A 20,952-nucleotide genomic window follows, 5' to 3' on the forward strand; every position below is an offset into this window, starting at 1 on the left:
TCTGTAGCACCAAAGAGCATAACAAAAAATTCCTCTTTTCCAAAATCTTCCAAGACTTTTGCCTCAAATGTGAAAACGTAAGTGCCAACCATTCAACTTTCATAACATCTCTCAAAGATTTCGAGGAAAAAAATACTTTGGTACCCTCTTAAATCAATTCAACCAATTTCATTGAACAAATGATATACAAGAAGTTGTTATCACCCTCACAAAATAATAAATCTACTTTTTTTTTCAAAAAATAAATAAATACCTTTTTCTCTTTGTAGACAAAAGTTTCACACATGTGGTGCCAAGTCTCAACGAGGCGAACTTGACCCTTAAAAAACGTAGAGAGTGTAGAGAGAGTGAATTTGAACCTAATCAATGGAGGCCATCATTCATGCTTTTCAATGTCCAATTCAATGACTAGTTTTTTACTTGTAACAGGGTGTGAGTCCTATACCCATCTCACGTGATTCTCATAATAAAATTAGTTATCAAGAATTAATTGTACTGTCTTCTGAGAGCTTTCAATTAGATGAACCACAACAATCTCCTGTCACCATCCGTTGACGCCATTGGGATCTCAAGGCAACACAACAAGGGTTCAAATCTGAACATAGTGAGTGATCATGCCTGGGTTGTATACTTATATAAATCATGTGCTCTTAAGCATCATTGGACTTGTTCAATTATCTTCAGATCGATAATCAATGCCTAGGGATTTTAGATGCAGTGGCTTGGCCTCACTTAAAAAAACATTTACCATTTTCGGTTTACATTGTTGACTTGCTAGGCAATTTGTGGAGTGACTTGCTAATCACAAATATGAATCTTCTACAATTAAGATCTGATCGAATTGAGGATCAGGCAAATTACACGCGATCCTATTGAATAAACTGCGGATTTGTTTCTGCTAAGGAAGTTCCTTTCACCAGATCCAGTGTGACTTTGTAACCAAAATTCTTCAGATGTGAGAGATTGTTTGAAAGATAAACAAATCAAGAAACCCATTGCACAGATTGCTCTTGTAGATCTATGGACATGCTATGTTCCAAATGATGGATAACAATTGCTACTTCTCCATTTTATCTTGGTTGTGAACTGTAGTGCTCAATTCGTAAGCTTTCTGGGTAAGATTAAGAATGAGATAAGCAACTATGAAGCTTGTGCCTCTTGCTAAAAATACCTTGATATATTTATCAGATCTCATAGATGATGACCCTAGTAGAGGGCATTCTTGATCCGCGTTACCAGATTATTTGCTGATTAGGCTCGATAATCTTAAAAAGTTATTATAAGCACGACTCTTCCCTTTGCAAAAGAGCGATGGATGGATTTCATTGCTTGCTTGTTCAAATTCAAGTGTTCAAGTCATTAGGCCGCACCTCGAGAAACCCTTCTCTTAATGGTCTGTGTGGTCGAAGTTGTCAAACACGCTGAAAACATGAGCAAGACAAAACAAGTGAATTGGAAGAACTATAATGCAACCTTCAAAATTTCTAGAATGGAATTGGCCATCGCTAGGGCGAAAAGGATGGGATATTCAAGCTTCAGTCATATGAAAATCAAACTTTTAGCGCGGGAGTTCATAGGTTCCATCATTCAATGCCTTTGAAATACTAGGTCCAAGCCACTCTTAAACCTGAAGTTTGGAAATGCTTATTTGATGATACTTTGTTATCTAGTTGCATGGTTGTGACATGATTCACTGATTTCATAACCATCTGGAACACCTCTCTAGCGATGCTCAATTTACCAAACTATTATCTTTCTTTTCCCTTTCCATCGATGTTTAATTCACCAATTCATTGTCTTTCTTTTCCCTTTCCACCCATGTTTAGTTTAAGAAAACTCAACTGATAGGTATCTTCATGCTAGGTTTCATCACTATGCTTCTCAAAAGTCTCATTCTCAACACCTTGATTTCTAGGCCCCATCACATTTATGATGATAACAACCTTCAACAATTAAACTTTCACCTTAAACATGTTCTCCTCAATAATAAGTCTTTTGAATGCCAAATTAATAGAGCTTTCTATAGTTTCTCCCAACCTAAAATCGATTCTCCTGACTGTTAGCCTACTGTATCTCAAGCTTTTCTCCCCTTATCCAGGGGACCATTGGCAAGATCTCCAATGTCCTTAAAGAAAACATGAAAATATTTTCAAGCTCTGCAAAATCCTTAGAAAATCATTATCTTTCATGAAGACAATTGACCTACTAAGACAATGACGTGTCACAATATTCAATGCTCATGTGGCATCTCATATATGAGTTCAACTCTTCCTCCAAGGTCTCCTCCAGACAACCCTCTGTACAGTGTTTCCTCCATTCATCCTTGGATAGTAGGGGAGTTAGCTCTAGCAGACTCTGCTATGCTTATGGTCTTTGTATTCAAGATTTTGGATATGCTCTGTTGATTTTGGGTAGCATCGGATGTGCTCTAGCTCCATAATTTTGTGGAGAGGCTAGAATACATGAGATCTCCAAGACCTAGAAATCCTTTGGAGAAATTCCACCCGGACGAGGAGTTATTAAAATAATTAATATTTTTAATGAGTTCCTAAGTCTAAATATAGGAAAATAAAAATTTTAATGGGTATTAATAAAGAAAAGGGTGAGAAGCTTCTAAGAGACGAGGATCAAGTCTGTTTTAATCTTAGCCATTGCTTAGTGACTTAATCTCGGTCGATGATTCATCCTCGGGAAACGTATAAGAGAAGACTTGAGGATCATTTGGAGACACACCATCAGATACTCAATATCCCAAGGAAAATTGATTCTCAAAGAGAAGGAGATTGATTTCAGAGGGAGAGTTGCAGGGTGGAGGAAGAGGAGGGCATTAGCAGCAGTTAGTGACTGAGGAGGAGGTGACGTGGGCTATCGCGAGACATCGCAGAGGGAAGACACAATCTTCATGCAAGCTGATGCAGAGGGAATCAGAGTGATGCAGAGCGACGCAAAAATGGGAGAAGGGTCTCCAGGGTGTCAGAAAGTGTCCAGGAGAGGGATGAACTTTGCCTCAGGTGTTTTCTCTCAGTAGTATCTCAGTTTCTCTATAAAGTGATTCCTTGTAAAGCGATTGTTGATGAGGATTAATAAAACCCTTGTCTGCTACACTAGTTTTCCCACATTGGGTTTTTCTGGGAATAGTTGTCCAAAAACAACTGTGTTGATGTGATTGGTTCTTGTGCTTGTATATCTCTGTTATTTTCTCTATGTAATTATGTGATAACTACAGTAGAATTTATTTTAATATTTACTGAAGGGATTTTGTAAATAACTTATTGTGAGAAATAAGTCAGTTGCTGCAATAGAATTTTTCACATGGTATCAGAGCGAAGATTGGGCAATAGGAGAGAAGAATCTGCTGAGTCAGGGGTATGGTTCTCAGGCATCAACTCAAAGGGACTCACACAGATCTCCAGAGAAAGAGGAAAGCACGAAGAACATGGATCATGATTATTCTATGTTAGCTTCCAGACTGGAAGAAGAAGTCGCTTGCCTAGCAAGTTCTGCCTCCTCTGAGGTTTGGTATATAGATAGTGGAGCTTCCTGGCATATGACAGGAATACGAGAATGTTTTTCGAATTATCAGGAAGAAATGATGAATTTTCAGATCACCATGGGAAATAAGGCAAAATGTACCCTCGTAGGAAGAGGTACTGTAGTCTTTCAAACAGAAGCGGGAGATCGGCTTTAAGCAACCAATGTGCTGCATGTGCCAGGATTGGGGATGAACTTACTCTCCATATTTCAACTTCAAAACAAGGGCTATGCCGTTTTCTTCATTAAGGAGAAAGTATATGTCAAACACTCGAGTTGGAAAAAGAAGGCCCAGATTGGAATCAGAAGTAACAAGCTGTATAGATTACAACTAGAATCTCCAATGGCATTGATAGGAAACAATGGGGATAAAGATTTGAATGAACTATGGCAAAGGAGGATGGGACACTTACACCATGGGGCTTTGAGAATTCTCGGGAAAACAATATTAGGAGTTCCAGAATTAAGTGTTGAACGAGATGATGTATGCAGAGGGGTGCGCTCTGGGTGGGTATGTCAAAACAATTTTTTCCAGAAGTAACAATAGGGCTCAAAGTGTTATAGGATTGATACGCTCAGATATCTGCGGACCTATGTCCACAAAAGCTCTTAATGGTGTTGAATACTTCTTCACCTTCATCGATGACCATTATAGGAAGACTTCGATGTACTTTTTGAAAACCAACGATGAGGTTTTTGGTCGATTCAAAGAGTTCAAGGCTCTAGTAGAGAATCTGATAGGAAATAAGATAAAAGTGTTGTGCTCAGACAATTGTGGAGAGTACGTTGACAAGGACTTCACCAATTTTTGTTAGGATATTCCGACACATAGGATATAGTTAAGTTCAACTTGGTCTAGTATAGAGTTAGGTTAGAGTTAGGTAAAGTGTGTTTCTTTACCGTTGTACATTTTGTAACTTACAATCCGACGGTCACGATATGTAGTGATCCGACGGTTCACTCTCACCTCGGTATTACCGACACTTGATCCGTGGCTTGACACCCGATTGGTCCATGAGTTCTATTTAAAGCGCATGGAGGGTCATTGTTCGGGTAATCCGTGCATGAGAGAAGCTTATGTAAATTTTCATTCTTTGATTAATAAATTGCCTGTAGTACCCACGTTGGGATAGGCCGTGGACTGTTTCCCTCCTTGCACTCTGAGGGTTTTAACCACGTCAAAAATACTGGTGTATTGATTTGAGATTGGTTGTGAGCGGTGTCCTTTTGGTATTCTTTCTGTGGAACTTACCCTGTAAATTCTTACATGGTATCAGAGCTATTTGAGGGCCGCGTCCGTTGGTGATCCAAATCTGAAGCCGGTAGAACTGCATGCGGCTGTCGTTTCCTAGATCTGCTGTTTCTGACTGCTTTCGGGCCGAGAGGACTGCTCTGTTGCGTTCGGAGCATCTGTTCCAGTGAGGAACCCCTTTCGTTTCACGCGAAAAGGTTTCCGGTAGCCCTAGCTGCGTCATTTTTCAGATCGGGAGGTATACAGTGCTTTTTTGCAGTTTACTGTTATTTTCTCTCTGCTTATTTCGGTCTCAGTTTATTTAGCCTTTTTTTTTAACCGGATCTATACCTTTCATTTCTGCGTATGCTCTTTGCCCTGCGACTCTGTGCGATCTGGGCAAATCAGAAACAGAAAGGAAGGATTTTTCTCATGCGTATGCTCTTTTCCCTGCACCTTAGTGTGATCTCGGAAAATCAGAAACATTGAGAAAAATATTTAGTTTTTCGGCTAAAGCTAACTTTGAGATTTTTTTTTTTAAATTTCTAGTTTTTTGGCTAAAGCTAACTTCGAGCCGCAAGGTTCGTTTTTCTTTGCATATTCGTGTTGGGTTTTGTGTTTTGTGTTTTGTAGGGAAAAAGAGCTTTCTCAAGGCAAGCACGCAAACCGAGGCCCCCCCCCCCTCTCTCTCTCTCTCTCTCTCAAATTTTTTGTATAGATCAATTGGTTCAAAGCTATTTTAAGAGAGTAGAGGTCTTGGGTTCAAGTCTCCATTTTGTGGGGGCGGATTTTTTCATTCCCGCACATTCGCGCACTTTGCCGGCAACTTCAACAATTTTTTTTCAAAAAGCCATAACTTCTTCATCCGGAAGCCTTTTTCAGAGCCGTTTTTTTTAAAACCGCCTATTTTTTCGAGATCTATCCATTGGAACACTTACTTTCAGCATCTTCAGCTTCAGTTTTTTTTTAAAAATGGAAAGTCCATGCCAAGTCATTCTTGACAGCACTAACTACTTCCAATGGGTAGCCTACATGGAAGATTTACTTAGAAGTAAAGGTCTCTTCAGAATAGCCACAGACCAAGAGAAGAAACCAAAAGATGAAGACAAGGCGGCAAAATGGGAAAATAGACAAGATCAAGCACGTGGTTTGATAGGGATGTCTATTTCTCCTGATCTTAGATTCCACATTGCGGAACTTGAGACTCCTCATGAAGCATTAGAAAAACTTGCTAAAGTTTTTGGGATTAAAAATGAAATTAGAGCCCATCAACTTGAAAATGAGCTGCTTACTTTGGATCCTAATAATTTTTCTTGCATTGAAGATTTCTTGTCCAAATTCAAGAACCTTAGATATCTCTTGGAAGGTGTTAAAGTTAAGAAAGAAGATGGTAACCTTATTTATTCCATCCTTACTAAGTTGGGACCAGCCTACTCTGTATTTGTTTCCACTTTCCATTCTACAAGAGAAGCTTTCATTTGTCAAGGACAAGACTACAAGCCCCCTTCCTTTGACTCCTTTTGTGATTCCTTAATAAGAGAACAAGAAAAACTCTTACACCTTGGTCTTCTTAATCTTGGAAACTCTTCCACGAAAGCGTTAGCCGCCCAGCAGCAACCAAATTCAAAGAATCCTAAGAAGTCATATCCTCAAAAGAATGGTCCTAAACCATTTCAGCCTCAAAATGAAAGATCATTTCAGCAAAATGATAAGACCAATAAAAACAAATGGAAGAAGACTGATAGACATTGTAACTTTTGTAATCGAGATGGCCACTTAGAATCTAAATGCTTTAAGAAGATGGAAGCCTTGGAAGCCGCAATGAAGAAACATAACATCCATGTGGAGCCTACTTCAACTTCAACTTCCGGAATGGCACTTTCTGCATGTCATTGTCAATCATCTCAGTCTGGTTATGCATTAAATGTATCTTCTTCTTCTTCTCATTCTCATGAGTGGCTCATTGATTCTGGAGCCTCTTGTCACATGGCCAAAAACCAAGCCATGTTTTCTTCTTTAAATGATTGTAACACCAAAAATATATATATTGGTGATGATAGATCTCTTAATGTTGTAGGGACTGGAACTGTTCATCTAGACAATGGTCAGTTTAATGATGTATTATGTGTTCCAACCTTATCCTGCAACCTTCTATCTGTCTATCAGATAACTCATTCAGGTGAAGGTAAAATTGTTGAATTTTCACCTCATGATGTTGTAATCAAGGATCTAAAAGATCCTAAACAGATTCTAGCTACTGGTCTTGCTGATGATTCCAAAGGGTTGTATAAGTTTCACAACTTTGGGTCATCCAATCTTCCCTCAGTATTTGTTGCTCATAATGATGAAGTGAGCAAACTTTGGCATGAGCGATTTGGTCACTTAAACTATCGCTCCCTTCAGCATCTATGTAAAGAAAATATGGTGACAGGTCTTCCTATGGTATCTTGCAGAGATGGTGTTTGTTCCGGATGTGTACTCGGAAAACATCATCGGGACAGTTTTGACAAACGTGCCTCTTGGCACGCCTCAGCCCCTTTACAGCTTGTGCACAGTGATTTATGTGGTCCTCTTCCTGTTGCTTCATTCTCTGGCTGCAAGTACTTCTTAACTTTCATTGATGATTTCTCCAGACGCACTTGGGTATACTTCTTAAAACTCAAGAGCGAAGTATTTACCACTTTTTTGGCCTTCAAAGCATTTGTTGAAAAACAATCTGGACATCAAATTCTTAAGCTAAGAACTGATAATGGTGGAGAATATGTTAAAAACACATTCATCAACTTTTGCACCGAAAATGGAATTCAAATGCAACATACTGTTCCATACACTCCACAACAAAATGGTGTAGCTGAAAGGAAAAATCGCACCTTAAAGGAAATGGCTAATTGTATGCTGCAATCTAAAGGACTCAGTCTTAGTTTTTGGGCCGAAGCAATTAATTGTGCAAATTATATAATCAATCGCACTCCTACTAAGGTTCTAGAGAATATCACTCCAGAAGAAGCTTGGAGTTCCATTAAACCAGATGTAAGTCACTTTCGTGTGTTTGGAAGTGAAGCATGGGCCCATATTCCAGATGAAAAGCATAAAGCTTTAGAACCTAAAAGTGAGAAATGTACTTTTGTTGGATATTCTGAAGATGTAAAAGGTTATAGACTTATTCCATTTAAGTCCAAAAATGTTATCATTAGAAGAGATGTAAAATTTGATGAAAATAAATCGGCCTGCGAGCCTAGTCCGGCGGATGTGCCACCTCTTCCTATCTCTTCTATCTTTGAAAACATTTCTTCTTCAGATGATGAAAGCGAGGATGATAATCCTCCCCCACCTTCTCAGGATCCTCAACTTCCAAGATGGGTCCGTGCTACTCGGGATGCAGCAGGTGATCTTGCCGGTGATCCTACAGATCAGCGACGTACACGTTCTCAGTTTGAAAGAGCCTCTTCTTTACTGGCTCAAGCTCCAGTAAATCATGATCCTGACACTTTTGCAGAAGCTTCAGGCCATCCACATTGGGAAGCAGCTATGAATGAAGAATATCATTCATTGATGACAAATGATACATGGGATCTTGTTCCTCTACCAAAGGGACGCAAACTTGTTAGATGTAAATGGGTTTACAGAACCAAGTATGGACCAGATGGGAAAGTTGATAAACATAAAGCTCGTCTCGTTGCTAAGGGCTTTTCACAGGTTGAAGGCATTGACTACACTGAAACCTTTTCTCCTGTTGCCAAAATGAACTCTATCCGCCTTGTTCTTTCCCTTGCTGCCTCTTTAAAATGGGAAGTCCATCAGATGGATGTTAAATCTGCCTTCTTGCATGGGGACTTGCAGGAAGAAATCTATATGGAACAACCCATTGGCTTCATACAAACAGACTCCAGCCTTGTTTGTCGACTTAAGAAATCCCTTTATGGCCTCAAGCAAGCTCCTCGGGCTTGGTATGCCAAAATGGATAGCTTTCTTTTAGAATCTGGCTTTTCTAGGTGTCATTCTGACAATACTGTCTACACCAAGAAAGTGGGCAACTCTCTTATCATCCTTGTTCTTTATGTTGATGATCTTATTCTTACTGGTAGTGATCCCAACCTTATAAACCATGTGAAGTCCAGCCTTAAAAAGAAATTTGAAATGACAGACTTAGGACATTTACACTATTTTCTCGGTCTTCAAGTCTTGCAATCCCAAGAGGGTATTTTCCTTTCCCAGTCCAAGTATGCTTGTGATATTCTTCGTCATTTTCACATGGAAGACTGTAAGCCAGCCCCTTCTCCCTTTCAGTCTGGAGTCAAACTTTCAGTCTCTTGTACTTCTCCTGAAGTTGATGCTACCTTATACCGTCAACTTGTCGGAAAACTCTTGTATTTAACCCATACTCGTCCTGATCTTTCCTTTGCTGTTGGCCTTGTTGCTCGTTTTATGCAAAACCCCCGTGAAAGTCATTGGAAAGCAGCTAAAAGAATACTTCGTTATGTTCGAGGTACAGTACAGTTTGGGATTCATTACAGTGCCAAAGCAGCTCCTCTGTTAGTTGGTTTCACTGATTCTGATTGGGCTGGTGACCCTGATGATCGGAAGTCTACTGCCGGTTATGTCTTCACTCTTGGTTCAGGACCTATTACATGGGCTTGTAAGAAACAGGCTGCCATTTCTCTTTCGTCAGCAGAAGCAGAGTATCGTGGTGCCGTGGAAGCTAGTAAGGAAGCCTTGTGGCTTCGTCAGATCCTATCAGAGTTTGGCTTTGAGCAGCAGCATTCAACCACACTTTGGTGTGATAATCAAAGTGCCATTCAGCTATGCAAAGATCCAGTCCAGCATCAGCGCAGCAAACACATTGAACTACACATGCACTTCATCAGAAAGCTCATTCATGACCATGTTCTTGAAGTGCAATATTGTCCAACAGATGATCAGGTTGCAGACATCTTCACAAAGGCTCTCACAGAGGCGAAGTTCACTAAACTTCGATATATGCTTGGAGTTCAGGAAGTTGTCACTAAGGGGGGATAGGCTCTAGTGCCTCCTTCCTTCTCCTATTGTGTCATATTTGTAAATCCTTCAATCCTATCCCAAGTTGTTCTTAAGGGGGATGTTAGGATATTCCGACACATAGGATATAGTTAAGTTCAACTTGGTCTAGTATAGAGTTAGGTTAGAGTTAGGTAAAGTGTGTTTCTTTACCGTTGTACATTTTGTAACTTACAATCCGACGATCACGATATGTAGTGATCCGACGGTTCACTCTCACCTCGGTATTACCGACACTTGATCCGTGGCTTGACACCCGATTGGTCCATGAGTTCTATTTAAAGCGCATGGAGGGTCATTGTTCGGGTAATCCGTGCATGAGAGAAGCTTATGTAAATTTTCATTCTTTGATTAATAAATTGCCTGTAGTACCCACGTTGGGACAGGCCGTGGACTGTTTCCCTCCTTGCACTCTGAGGGTTTTAACCACGTCAAAAATATTGGTGTATTGATTTGAGATCTGGTTGTGAGCGGTGTCCTTTTGGTATTCTTTCTGTGGAACTTACCCTGTAAATTCTTACAATTTTTGCGCTAGGGAAGGCATCAGAAGAGAGTGGACAACTCCCTATAATCCGGAGCAGAATGGAGTAGTAGAAAGGAAAAAAGGACTATTGTAGAAGCAACTAGGGCGATGTTGTATGATCAGGATATGCCCAAATTCTTGTGGGCAGAAGCATGCAACATGACAGGTTGTGTCCAGACAGGACTCCACACAGGGCATTGAGAAATATCACTCCGAAAGTGTCTTCACCGGGAAGACACCTGAAGTTAGTTATTTTAGGATATTTGGGAGTTTAGCGTATTGCTGTATACTAGAAGAAAAGAGAAAGAAATTAGGTCAAACTGCTGAGAAAGGATATCTTGTGGGATATAGCGAGAATGATAAGGCATATAGAGTCTATCTTCAAAGAGTGGGAAGATAGTAGTTCTACGGAATGTAAAGTTCATGGAGGACAGAGCTTTCAGGAAATCTTGAGAAATGCCTTCCAAGGAGTAGTCAAAAGACGATCCATTGGTCCAACCACTTCAACCAACAGAAACTAGTACCGACAATTCTCCTAAAAGCAAAGCTTTAAAGCAGGAGGAAGAGGAAGAGATGATAGATGTATCTAGTACCAGTGGAAGAACGAGTCAGGAACTCCGACAGATTCTACGGGATGCAGAGGACTTCATTGGTGCACCCAGGAATGATAAAAGGGAGCGAAAATAACCAGACAGATACTAAGCCTTAGTAGCTCAGGTCGGGGAACCCTCTAGTTTTCATGAGGCCGTTCAACATCAAGTATGGGTAGATGCTATGGTGGAGGAATACAATTCTATCATGGTCAATGATGTCTGGGAAGTGGTACTTAGGCCTTAGGACAAGTCAGTGATAGGTTCGAGATGAATCTACAAAGTCAAATATGTTGTGGACGACAGTGTGGAGAAATACAAAGCCAGGTTTGTGGCTAAGGGGTATGCTTAGAAGGAAGGGATAGACTACGAAGAAAGCATCACCCCAGTAGCCAGGTATACTTATATTAGAACCGTGATATCCCTTGTAGCACAGATGGGGTGGGAGATTCACCAAATGGATGGCAAGACGACGTTCTTGAACGAGGTGATAGAAGATCTATACATTGAATAGCCAGAGGGTTTTGTGACACATGAGAAGGAATCTCATGTATGCAGGTTGAAGAAAGCCTTGTATGGGCTTAAACATGCACCTAGAGCATGGTACGGTCGAATTGATGGCTACTTGCAGAAGATGGGATTCGTTAAGGCTGACGCAAATCCTAATCTCTACTATCTTGTCGTAGAGAAGGAGCCTCTAATCCTAGTGTTATATGTGGATGATCTTTTCCTTACAGGATCATCCACGCTCATCAAAGACTGCAAGAAGAACCTAGCTACATAATTCGACATGAAGGATTTGGGACAGATGCATTATTTTCTGGGGTTGAAAGTTTGGCGGCAGAAGGGTGCTACATAATTTGACATGAAGGATTTGGGACAGATGCATTATTTTCTGGGGTTGAAAGTTTGGCGGCAGAAGGGTGAGATCTTCCATGGACAAGGGAGATATGCTACAAAAATCTTGAAAAGATTCAGGATGTAGGACTGTAGACCTATGGCTACTCCAATGATCACCAACTTGAAGACAATTGATGCATCAGAAGATAAAGACGTCAATCCCACCTTGTACAGGCAGCTTATAGGGTCCCTGATGTATCTGGTCAATACCAAGCCAAGCATTTGTTACACTGTCAACACCCTCAGTCAGTTCATGGTGGAACCCAAGAGGTCACACTGGGCAACAACCAAACATGTTTTCAGGTGTATACAAGGAACGATCAAGCATGGATTATTGTACACCTAAGGCAATGACATCAGACTGAGTGGGTTCTCTGACGCAGATTGGGCTGGAAGTTCAGTAGATCGGAAAAGTACACTGGGTATTGTTTCAACATTGGATCAGGAATGACCTCCTGGTGTAGTAGAAAACAAAAATCCGTGGCTCTAAGCTTAGCGGAAGCAGAATATATGGCAGGTAGCACAGCTTCGTGCGAAGCCATATGGTTTAGGAAATTGCTTGTGAATCTATTCAGGAGAAGGATGGAAGCGACCAGGATTTTGTGTGATAATCAGAGTTGCATCAAGCTCTCTGAGAATCTAGTATTTCATGATCGGTCGAAACACATTGATATCAGGTGTCACTTTGTCAGAGACTGTGTCCAACGAGGGGCAATACAGTTGAGGTACACTCCAATAGGAGAACATGTGGTAGACATCCTCATTAAGGCTCTAGGAAGAACAAAGTTTGTTTATTTCAGGGAGAAGATAGGGATGGTGAAGAATCCATTTCAGTAGCAGAAACAGATAGTATAGGGAGTTGTAGTGCAACAGCTAGCAATGGCAGTGCTATGGGCAACATGATGCAGCATATTTAGAGGGAGCTGCAGTACAGATGTAGCAGTGACAGTACAGATGTAGCAGTGACAATTGCAATGTCATGAGCAGTAGTACAGGTTACAGCAGCGCAGTAGATGAGGGGTAGAGGACTGATGCCATGGATCAGTGTGGTGCTTCTATTGGGAAGCACTGCTAGAGCACATTCCTCGCTAAGAGGGAGTGTTGATTTTGGGTAGCATCGGATGTGCTCTAGCTCCATAATTTTGTGGAGGGACTAGAATACATGAGATCTCCAAGACCCAAAAATTGTTTGGAGAAATTCCACCTGGATGAGGAGATATTAAAATAATTAATATTTTTAATGGGTTCCTAAGTCTAAACTTAGGAAAATAAAAATATTAATGGGTATTAATAAAGATAAGGGTGTGAAGCTTCTAAGAGACGAGGATCAAGTCTGTTTTAATCTTAGCCGTTGATTAGAGACTTAATCTCGGCCGTTGATTAGAGACTTAATATCGGCCGTTGATTCATCCTCAGGAAAAGTATAAGAGAAGACTTGAGGATCATTTGGAGACACACCAACCGATACTCAGTGTCCCAAGGAAAATCAATTCTCAAAGAGAAGGAGATTGATTTCAGAGGGAGAGTTGCAGGGTGGAGGAATAGGAGGGCATTAGCAACAATCAGTGGCTGAGGAGGAGGTAACGCAGGGCTATCAAGAGACATCGCAGAGGGAAGACGCAGTCCAGGAGACACATTCTTCATGCAGGTTGACCCAGAGGGAATCCGAGTGACGCAAAGCGACACAAAAGTGGGAGAAGGGTCTCCATGGTGTCAGACAGTGTCCAAGAGAGGGATGAACTTTGCCTCAGGTGTTTTCTCTCAATTGTATCTCAGTTTCTCTGTAAAATGATTCCTTGTAAAGTGATTGTTGCTGAAGATTAATAAAACCCTCATCTATTGCACTGGTTTTCCCACATTGGGTTTTTCTGGGGACAGAGGAGGGCATTAGCATTTAACATTACCATTAATTGACTCGGGATGTTTGAGAGTGGTTTCGACCTCATTGGATTTCATCCGGAGAAAGTGTAATTTTAGATCCCACTTGAAATCCAATAGGCTTAACAATTTTTACGATTTCAGGATTTCAACATTTCTACTAGATTTTGTGGTGTACGAGGGTATGGAACTTACATTTAATCAAGATCATTAAGTCCTCTATGTACCTTGATGTTGGTGGCATTGATTGTTGAGCTCTTCCTTCATGACCCTAGTAAAAGTGCACACTTCATCCAAGAAAAATCTTTGATTAAGATATTAGGCTTTTTTCTATCTTATTTTAACGCTTAGTGGGGGATCTTGATGAGTAGGATCCCAATATAAGCAATGATTTTGATGTTATTTAGCTATTTGTTATAGCATGATTTTCTTTGGATTTTGGAGGCCATTTAGAGCCTCCCAGTCACCGTTGATCTATTTTGATCCAGAGATGGATTGTACACAGTGATATTTTGGTTCTATGCACCATTGCTATACACAAGAAAAATTTGGCATATTTGTGTATAATAATTTGGATTCATATGGATGCACATGATTTATATCTTCTTTTCAAAAATTGAATATTTTATGTATTTTTGGTTGACCAATATTTTGGTCTAGTTCTGATAACATTGCTGAGGATGATGTGACAATTTTCCATCAAGCAAACAAGGGAAAATCCATTGTTTTCATTGCCATGATTCATCTCATGAGATACAATTATTTTTGTTTTGATATGATTTTGTATCATTCTATTCAGTCTTATGACTTACGACAAATATCATATTTCAATATCGATTTCCTGATGTATCACTTGAAAGTTGACATCTTATATATCAATTTTATTTTCATATTATGTAGCAATGCGTTTGTTTGATGTTGATGTTGTTTTATAAGTTAAAAATTTGAAAAAAGTATTATTTTTATATTTTTTTAAGTTTCCTTATACTTTCTGATATTTTCCCTGATATTGCTGATAATTTAAATTTTGGAGCCCCAGCGATAATGGCTGATAACGATAAATATAACATTGGTTTAGATCAGTACTTTACATTCTACATCTTGCTTTATGTAAGAACCATTTTTGTGCTCCCACATTGTATCGACACTATTATACTTGGCAGTCTTATTGGCCAACTATTGTGGTCATTAATAACTTATCTCATCTGATCTTTATCTATGCCATACCATTACCACTCATGCCTTATTTTCACCAAGAATTTTAAAGAGGCCAATGCTCTATGCCATTCTGTTACTCTTATCCCTTATTTTCACAAAGGATCTTAAAGAGGTCAACTCTCTTAATATTATCCAAGGTCAACTCTGAGTAGTAGTAAAGTAATTATATTTCTTAGCCACACTCTTATCTTTATTTTTCAAAAAAGATTTTAAAGAGCACAGCTGTCTGGCACTTCATCCAATCCCTGAGTAATAGTAAAAGGAGGCTTTTTCTCAGAGCCGCATACTATAGTTCTTTGTCCCAAGAGGATCTTAGAGCTCAGTTGTTTGAGCACTCCATCTGAGCAATACTAAAACAACATAATTTTATAAAATTGCACTTGATTTTTCCATCGGGACATATCTGTCAACTTTTTGCATAGATTCCCTAATACGATGTTCCAAATCATTCCATCGAGTCTATACAAAGTCAGTCAAGGCAGAAATCATAAATATTGATTTACAAGATATTCTTGCAATGCCCAAGTGTCCAGTTGGAAACAACAGTACAATATCTTATATTTTAGCTTGTCAATTTACAAATGTTGTAAGTTTTCTTTGTAAATGTGAAATGTTGTTTTGACTAATTTGGTTTGTTGGCTGTATTATGTTACTTGTGAGGAGAAATGGCAATTGAGCACAATTGTTTAATATTAGTATCTGGGTAATACTAATTGAAGTTTTTTTTATCTACTTCTTATGACCACTGTCATAACATACACATTGTTCTGGGCTGCAGATTTTAACTCCAAATGTTCCTGACATTGAGGTTATTCCTCCAGAAGATGAGCATCTAAGACACGTGATTGACACTATGGCAATGTATGTGCTTGACGATGGTTGTGCATTTGAACAAGAAATAATGGAAAGGGGACATGGCAATCCTCTGTTCAATTTCTTATTTGACCTTGGATCAAAGGAGCATACATACTATGTTTGGCGGCTCTATTCATTTGCTCAGGTGAGAGCTTTAGCTTTCATGTGCTCATGCTATTGTGTAAATTAGTGAGAAGTATAAAGCTACACTTTGGAATTCTTGACAGATGTTTGTCTATATCTCATTATGAAATAATAGATCTGATTGCATATCAGTGGGCAGTCTTGAGGGCACCAAAATCTTGTCTGTGTGGTAGGAAAGTAGTGGGGGGTCATTGGTAAGCTGATGAGTAGTTTGTTACCGTGAAATGTAGGGAGATACACTTCAAAGATGGAGGACAGAGCCTTTCATCATGATAACTGGAAGTGGGCGGTAAGATGTGTGCAAGAGTACTTACATGTCACTGAGATGATAGGTTGGAAAATCTGGAAAGATTTCTAGCATGTTTCATATATAGGTTTTGCAAGGACAACCAGAGGGTTATACACTAGTAATTTTTGTTGTGGGTGTATTTGTGATGTACACCATATGGATCCTCATTAGAGCCAATCCTAATTAGGGATATGTCAAGTGATATGATATGACACGGTGTATGTTTTTGATTCTCATCACTTCAATCATTGGAGTTGTTTTCTGTGTCTTATGCAGATGGATACCCCCACCTTTATCACAACAGCCAGGCATGAGAAGTCCAGAAAAGGAGAAGGATTCTGGTACAACTTATGCTGCTGGAAGGAGCAAGGTAAGTGCTGAATGTTCATATTAGATGCTTTATGCATTAGAGGTTTAGTTTTGCTAGACTGCTCATTTGTTCTTTTCTCATATTTTGTAGTCACTATAATGCTTGTTATGATCCTCTCTACTTTTGTAGGTTATAACCTATTGTCATGTCATGTTATTAATTTTTCGATAATATTTTTTGTTTGTTTGTTTGTCATCCTTCTCTGTTCTTCTTCTTGTGGTCTTATTGTAAGTCTGTTATTTACTTTAATTATTCGATTTCCGTTCTCCTTCCCTGCTCTGTTAAACCTCCTTTGTCTACTCTACCACCCCTCTCCCATTTCTCTTTTTTTCTTCCTTCCTATTCTGGAATTTTGTTTTCTTCCCTTCATCAGGTTAATCTTCTGTTCTCCATTTTTTTTTTGTCAAGGGAAAACCTTGTGGGATGCCCCCATCTCCCCAGAATATCTAGATGGAGGGTGGCTCGGTTGGTAGCCACAATGGCAGTTGGTAACACAGTGGTACTCAGCTGGACTAGAACTGGAGATCTTATGGTTAATTATGCCTTGAAATAGTCCTTTAGAACTGATTGGACTAACACACTGGGTTGTCAAATTATTTATTAAGTCCATCACTTTTCCTTCTCACAAGACTTTTTCCTTTTGATCTTCCGTTTTAGGTTGCTTCTTTTCATACTGTTTTTATTCTATTTCTATGTCACTCACGTATCATTTGCTTCTGGTTTCTTCTTATACTTTTTCGTTACATTTTACCCTTTGTATTGTTGGCACGTTTCTTGGTATCCTTTCTGATTTGAACCTTCCATCTTTTTTGAATATGATATATAGCACCTCCTTCATCTTCTGCAGCAGTTTCTTCCATCATTTTGCTGTTGCACTGATGATAAGTGAACTGTTTTCTCAAAACACCTAGGCTTAAATATCTCATACACAGTTACATGTCTAGCTGTGAAAATGTTCATTCGAAGACATGTTAGATGTTCGCATGCAAGAAGATTTTGTTCTGTGGATGTTTCTTGTTCACCCATTTCTCTGCATTTTAAGGACAAACATAAATGATTAACTCTTTCATCTGAAATATGCTTTTGTTTTCCTGATGGTGTATATATATATATATAAATAATGTTTCTGAAGAACTTAAGATGGTCGATTAATTTTAGCTGGTATTTGTCATGCAGCGGGTTGATCTTGAGCGCTCCTTAACTGACAGTCAGAGAGATGAATTTGAAGACATGCTGCGAGCTTTGACCTTGGAAAGAAGTCAGATAAAAGAAGCTATGGGTTTTTCCTTGGATAATGCTGATGCAGCAGGAGAGGTATTATTTGTTGGTACAGATGAATAATGTCCAATTTAGGTTTTGTGTAGTGGATTAGATGGTTGAATTCCTTGCTGATATATTTTGTCTGTTGTTCTATGTTTTTAGGTAGTTGAGGTTCTTACTGAATCACTGACCCTGAAGGAGACCCCAATTCCAACCAAAGTGGCCAGGCTTATGCTAGTTTCCGACATTCTTCATAACAGTAGTGCTCCAGTCAAGAATGCATCTGCTTATCGTACAAAATTTGAAGCCAGCTTACCTGATATTATGGAAAGTTTTAATGACCTATATCGAAATATCACTGGCCGGATTACTGCTGAAGCTTTGAAGGTGCATTGAATGCAATATCACACACAAATATACATGTTTATCTTAGTTTATTTTTTCTTAAATATATAGTGAGGACCAGATATATAAACCAGTTTCATGTGTATAATCTGGCGGGCATTGCAGGAAAGAGTTTTGAAAGTTCTCCAGGCTTGGGCAGACTGGTTTGTCTTTTCAGATGTTTATGTGAATGGACTGAGAGCTACTTTTCTTCGCCCTGGAAATTCAGGTGTTCCTCCTTTTCATACAATTTGCGGAGATGCACCACCAGTAAAGGACATTGACAATTCAGAAGATATTAGCAACAGCAAGTCAGAAGGAACCAGAGAAAGTCAAGATGCTGCATTAGCTATTGGAAAGGGAGCAGCAGCTAGAGAACTGTCGAGCCTCCCTCTTGCAGAACTTGAGAGGCGTTGTAGACATACAGGGCTTTCCATTCGTGGAGGTAGAGATCTGATGGTTGCACGGTTGCTTAGCTTAGAGGAGGCAGAGAAACAAAAGTCCCAAGATCAAGATGATTCCCTTCGATATGGGCCAGGGCAGAGCTATGCAGGGAAACATGGAAGGGAAATTAACAGTTCTAGATCAGAAGGACGTTGGAGCACTGGTAATGGTGGATGGAAAGAAGTCAACCATGGTGCTGGTAGGGAGTATAGGATAGAATCAAGGCACAATGTCTTAGAAGAGTCAGTTCTTTGGCCACAATATGAAGACCATGACACAGATAATAGGGTGGAAGCCACTCCCAGAGGAGCTGTGGACCAGTCTACTGTTACATTGGCTCCCAAATTGATGATTCCACAGCCAGACTTAAAACCATTTGCTAAAAAGTCTGGGAGAATGGATCCTGTTTTACCTGTTTCCAAATGGGCTCGAGAGGATGATGGAAGTGATGCTGAAGACAAGCAGGATCCTCGAGGTCTTGGTTTGAGTTATTCTTCCTCAAGCGAGGATAGTCTTTCTGGCAAGGGAAAAGGTGAAGAACAAGAAATGGCTGTGGAGAATAGCTCTCTTGCAGTCATTGATACTGGAATGAATGAAGAACACAGGTGATTATGACTTTGTTTTTATTTATCTTTCATTAAATGGAAGTTGCAGTGTTGGATTTATAATTTAGCTTGTGAAATATTTGATTACAGGCAAAAGTTACGGAGTTTGGAAGTTGCAGTAATGGAGTATCGTGAGTCTCTTGAAGAATGTGGCATAAACAATGCAGAAGAAATTGAAAGGAAAGTATCTGCTCACAGAAGCAAACTGAAAGCTGAATTTGGTTTAATGGATGAAGCAGCTGACAATGACAAAAATAATAGTCGCATCTCAGGTAAATTACAAGAAGACATTATTTGCTTTTTCTTGTACTGATCTTTAATTAATATCAACTTTGTTATGAATCTTCTTTTGTGAAACATATAATACTTGCCAGCTTCAGTGAGGTTTTCCTTAGGTTTTTGATGATTGAATGGTGGATGAAAGTGTAGGATTGTAGGTATCTTTTGTGTCTTTTATCTGATAATGACTGTTATAGTGAGGCTTACTTCATTGTTTTGTCATGGATGCTACCAGAGAGCAGCTCCCCTGATCGAAAGGAACGGTGGGACGGGCATAGGCATTCATCTTCAAAGAAGCATATTCACAGCCACAGCCGCAGCAGGAGCCCTCATAAATCCAGTAGAGAGAGGGAGAGAGAGAGGGACAAGGATGGTGAGAGAGATCGTGATCGTGTTCATCACCGGCATAGAGATCGTGACAGAGACAGGAATCATGACATTCAGGCTGAAAAAGAGAGGGAGAGGGAGAAGAGTGGCAGTAGAGATAGAGGAGAGCATGAGAGGAACATGGATAAGGACAGGAAAAGGGAGAGGGATAGAGGTCGTGATAAAGAAAAAGATGGTGATAATGGAAGGGAAAGAAAGAGGAGAAAAGGGTCAAGAAATTAAAAAGAGCATGATCTTGGCTGTTCTACGTTTTCCTTACCAGGGCCCAATTTTTTGTGATTGTTGTAACCCATGGTATTTTGAGTTCAGGGTTGAAAAGGAGAACGTGTAATTTTCTTTTGGTTGTGCTCTAGCTTTTATAGAAATATTCTTGCCGGAGTTGTTTTGTTGTTAACCGAATTTGTGTAGCTAATTTATTGTATTCATATAATTCATTTTCTTTGCTTCTAATGTCCAAGGCTTACTTACTTCCATTGATACAGAAATTTTCTCAACAAAAATTTACTCCCTTGAACCAAAGAGAAGACTGGTAAGAATTTTAGGCCATTCTCGTTGTTTAGTGGAAACCATAGATTTATTTCCAGTCTCAGCACTGTTTTATCTGTGTCCAGACATTTTCAAGGAATTCAGGTCTCTTGCAAGCCCTTTTGGATTTTGAGGTGTTCCAAGCCATGTTTGGGTTATTAATCTATGCCTAGAGCCTTCGGTTGCTAAGCATACAACTATGGAATGCTACACAAAGGGAAATGTGCTTCTTGGAGAATTAAGTACCTTTTGTTCTCTCAAGTCTCATATCTCGCTTGGGCCAAAACTCTGAGTGGTTATTGCTAACGAATGTGCAAAGAAGACAATTTTTTTGGCAGTAATGTTCATGTGGCAGCATTTTTGTGTGGTTGTCATTCATGTTCATGCATCCAGTTTTGGTTTCTTTTTATCCTGAGGTCACACAGTGAATGCTGTACTAACTAATTGTTCCCTTTTCCCAGTTTATTTGACCACATTGGCAAATGTGCTATGATAAAGATTTGTG

The 20,952-nt window shown here is 39.5% G+C and overlaps 1 protein-coding gene across 2 annotated transcripts in view; it reads left to right on the forward strand.

The window, feature by feature from the left end:
* The window catches only part of LOC149165313 (protein RRC1-like), a 106,351-nt gene extending 85,777 nt beyond the window's left edge, over positions 1 to 20,574 (forward strand). For both annotated transcript variants that reach the window (XM_089432282.1, XM_089432283.1), the window contains exons 11-18: positions 15,684 to 15,905; positions 16,135 to 16,193; positions 16,470 to 16,563; positions 17,740 to 17,877; positions 17,986 to 18,210; positions 18,334 to 19,256; positions 19,347 to 19,528; positions 19,771 to 20,574. In XM_089432282.1, the coding sequence (XP_089288408.1) occupies positions 15,684 to 15,905; positions 16,135 to 16,193; positions 16,470 to 16,563; positions 17,740 to 17,877; positions 17,986 to 18,210; positions 18,334 to 19,256; positions 19,347 to 19,528; positions 19,771 to 20,144 (2,217 nt within the window). In that variant the 3' untranslated portion in view covers positions 20,145 to 20,574. The remainder of the gene's footprint in view (positions 1 to 15,683; positions 15,906 to 16,134; positions 16,194 to 16,469; positions 16,564 to 17,739; positions 17,878 to 17,985; positions 18,211 to 18,333; positions 19,257 to 19,346; positions 19,529 to 19,770) is intronic.
* Positions 20,575 to 20,952: the final 378 nt, after the last annotated feature.

This window comes from Pinus tabuliformis, chromosome 5_1 (genome assembly GCF_031772625.1).
Source record: "Pinus tabuliformis cultivar Carrire ecotype Pingquan chromosome 5_1, CPIR1, whole genome shotgun sequence".
Taxonomy (NCBI): domain Eukaryota; kingdom Viridiplantae; phylum Streptophyta; class Pinopsida; order Pinales; family Pinaceae; genus Pinus; species Pinus tabuliformis.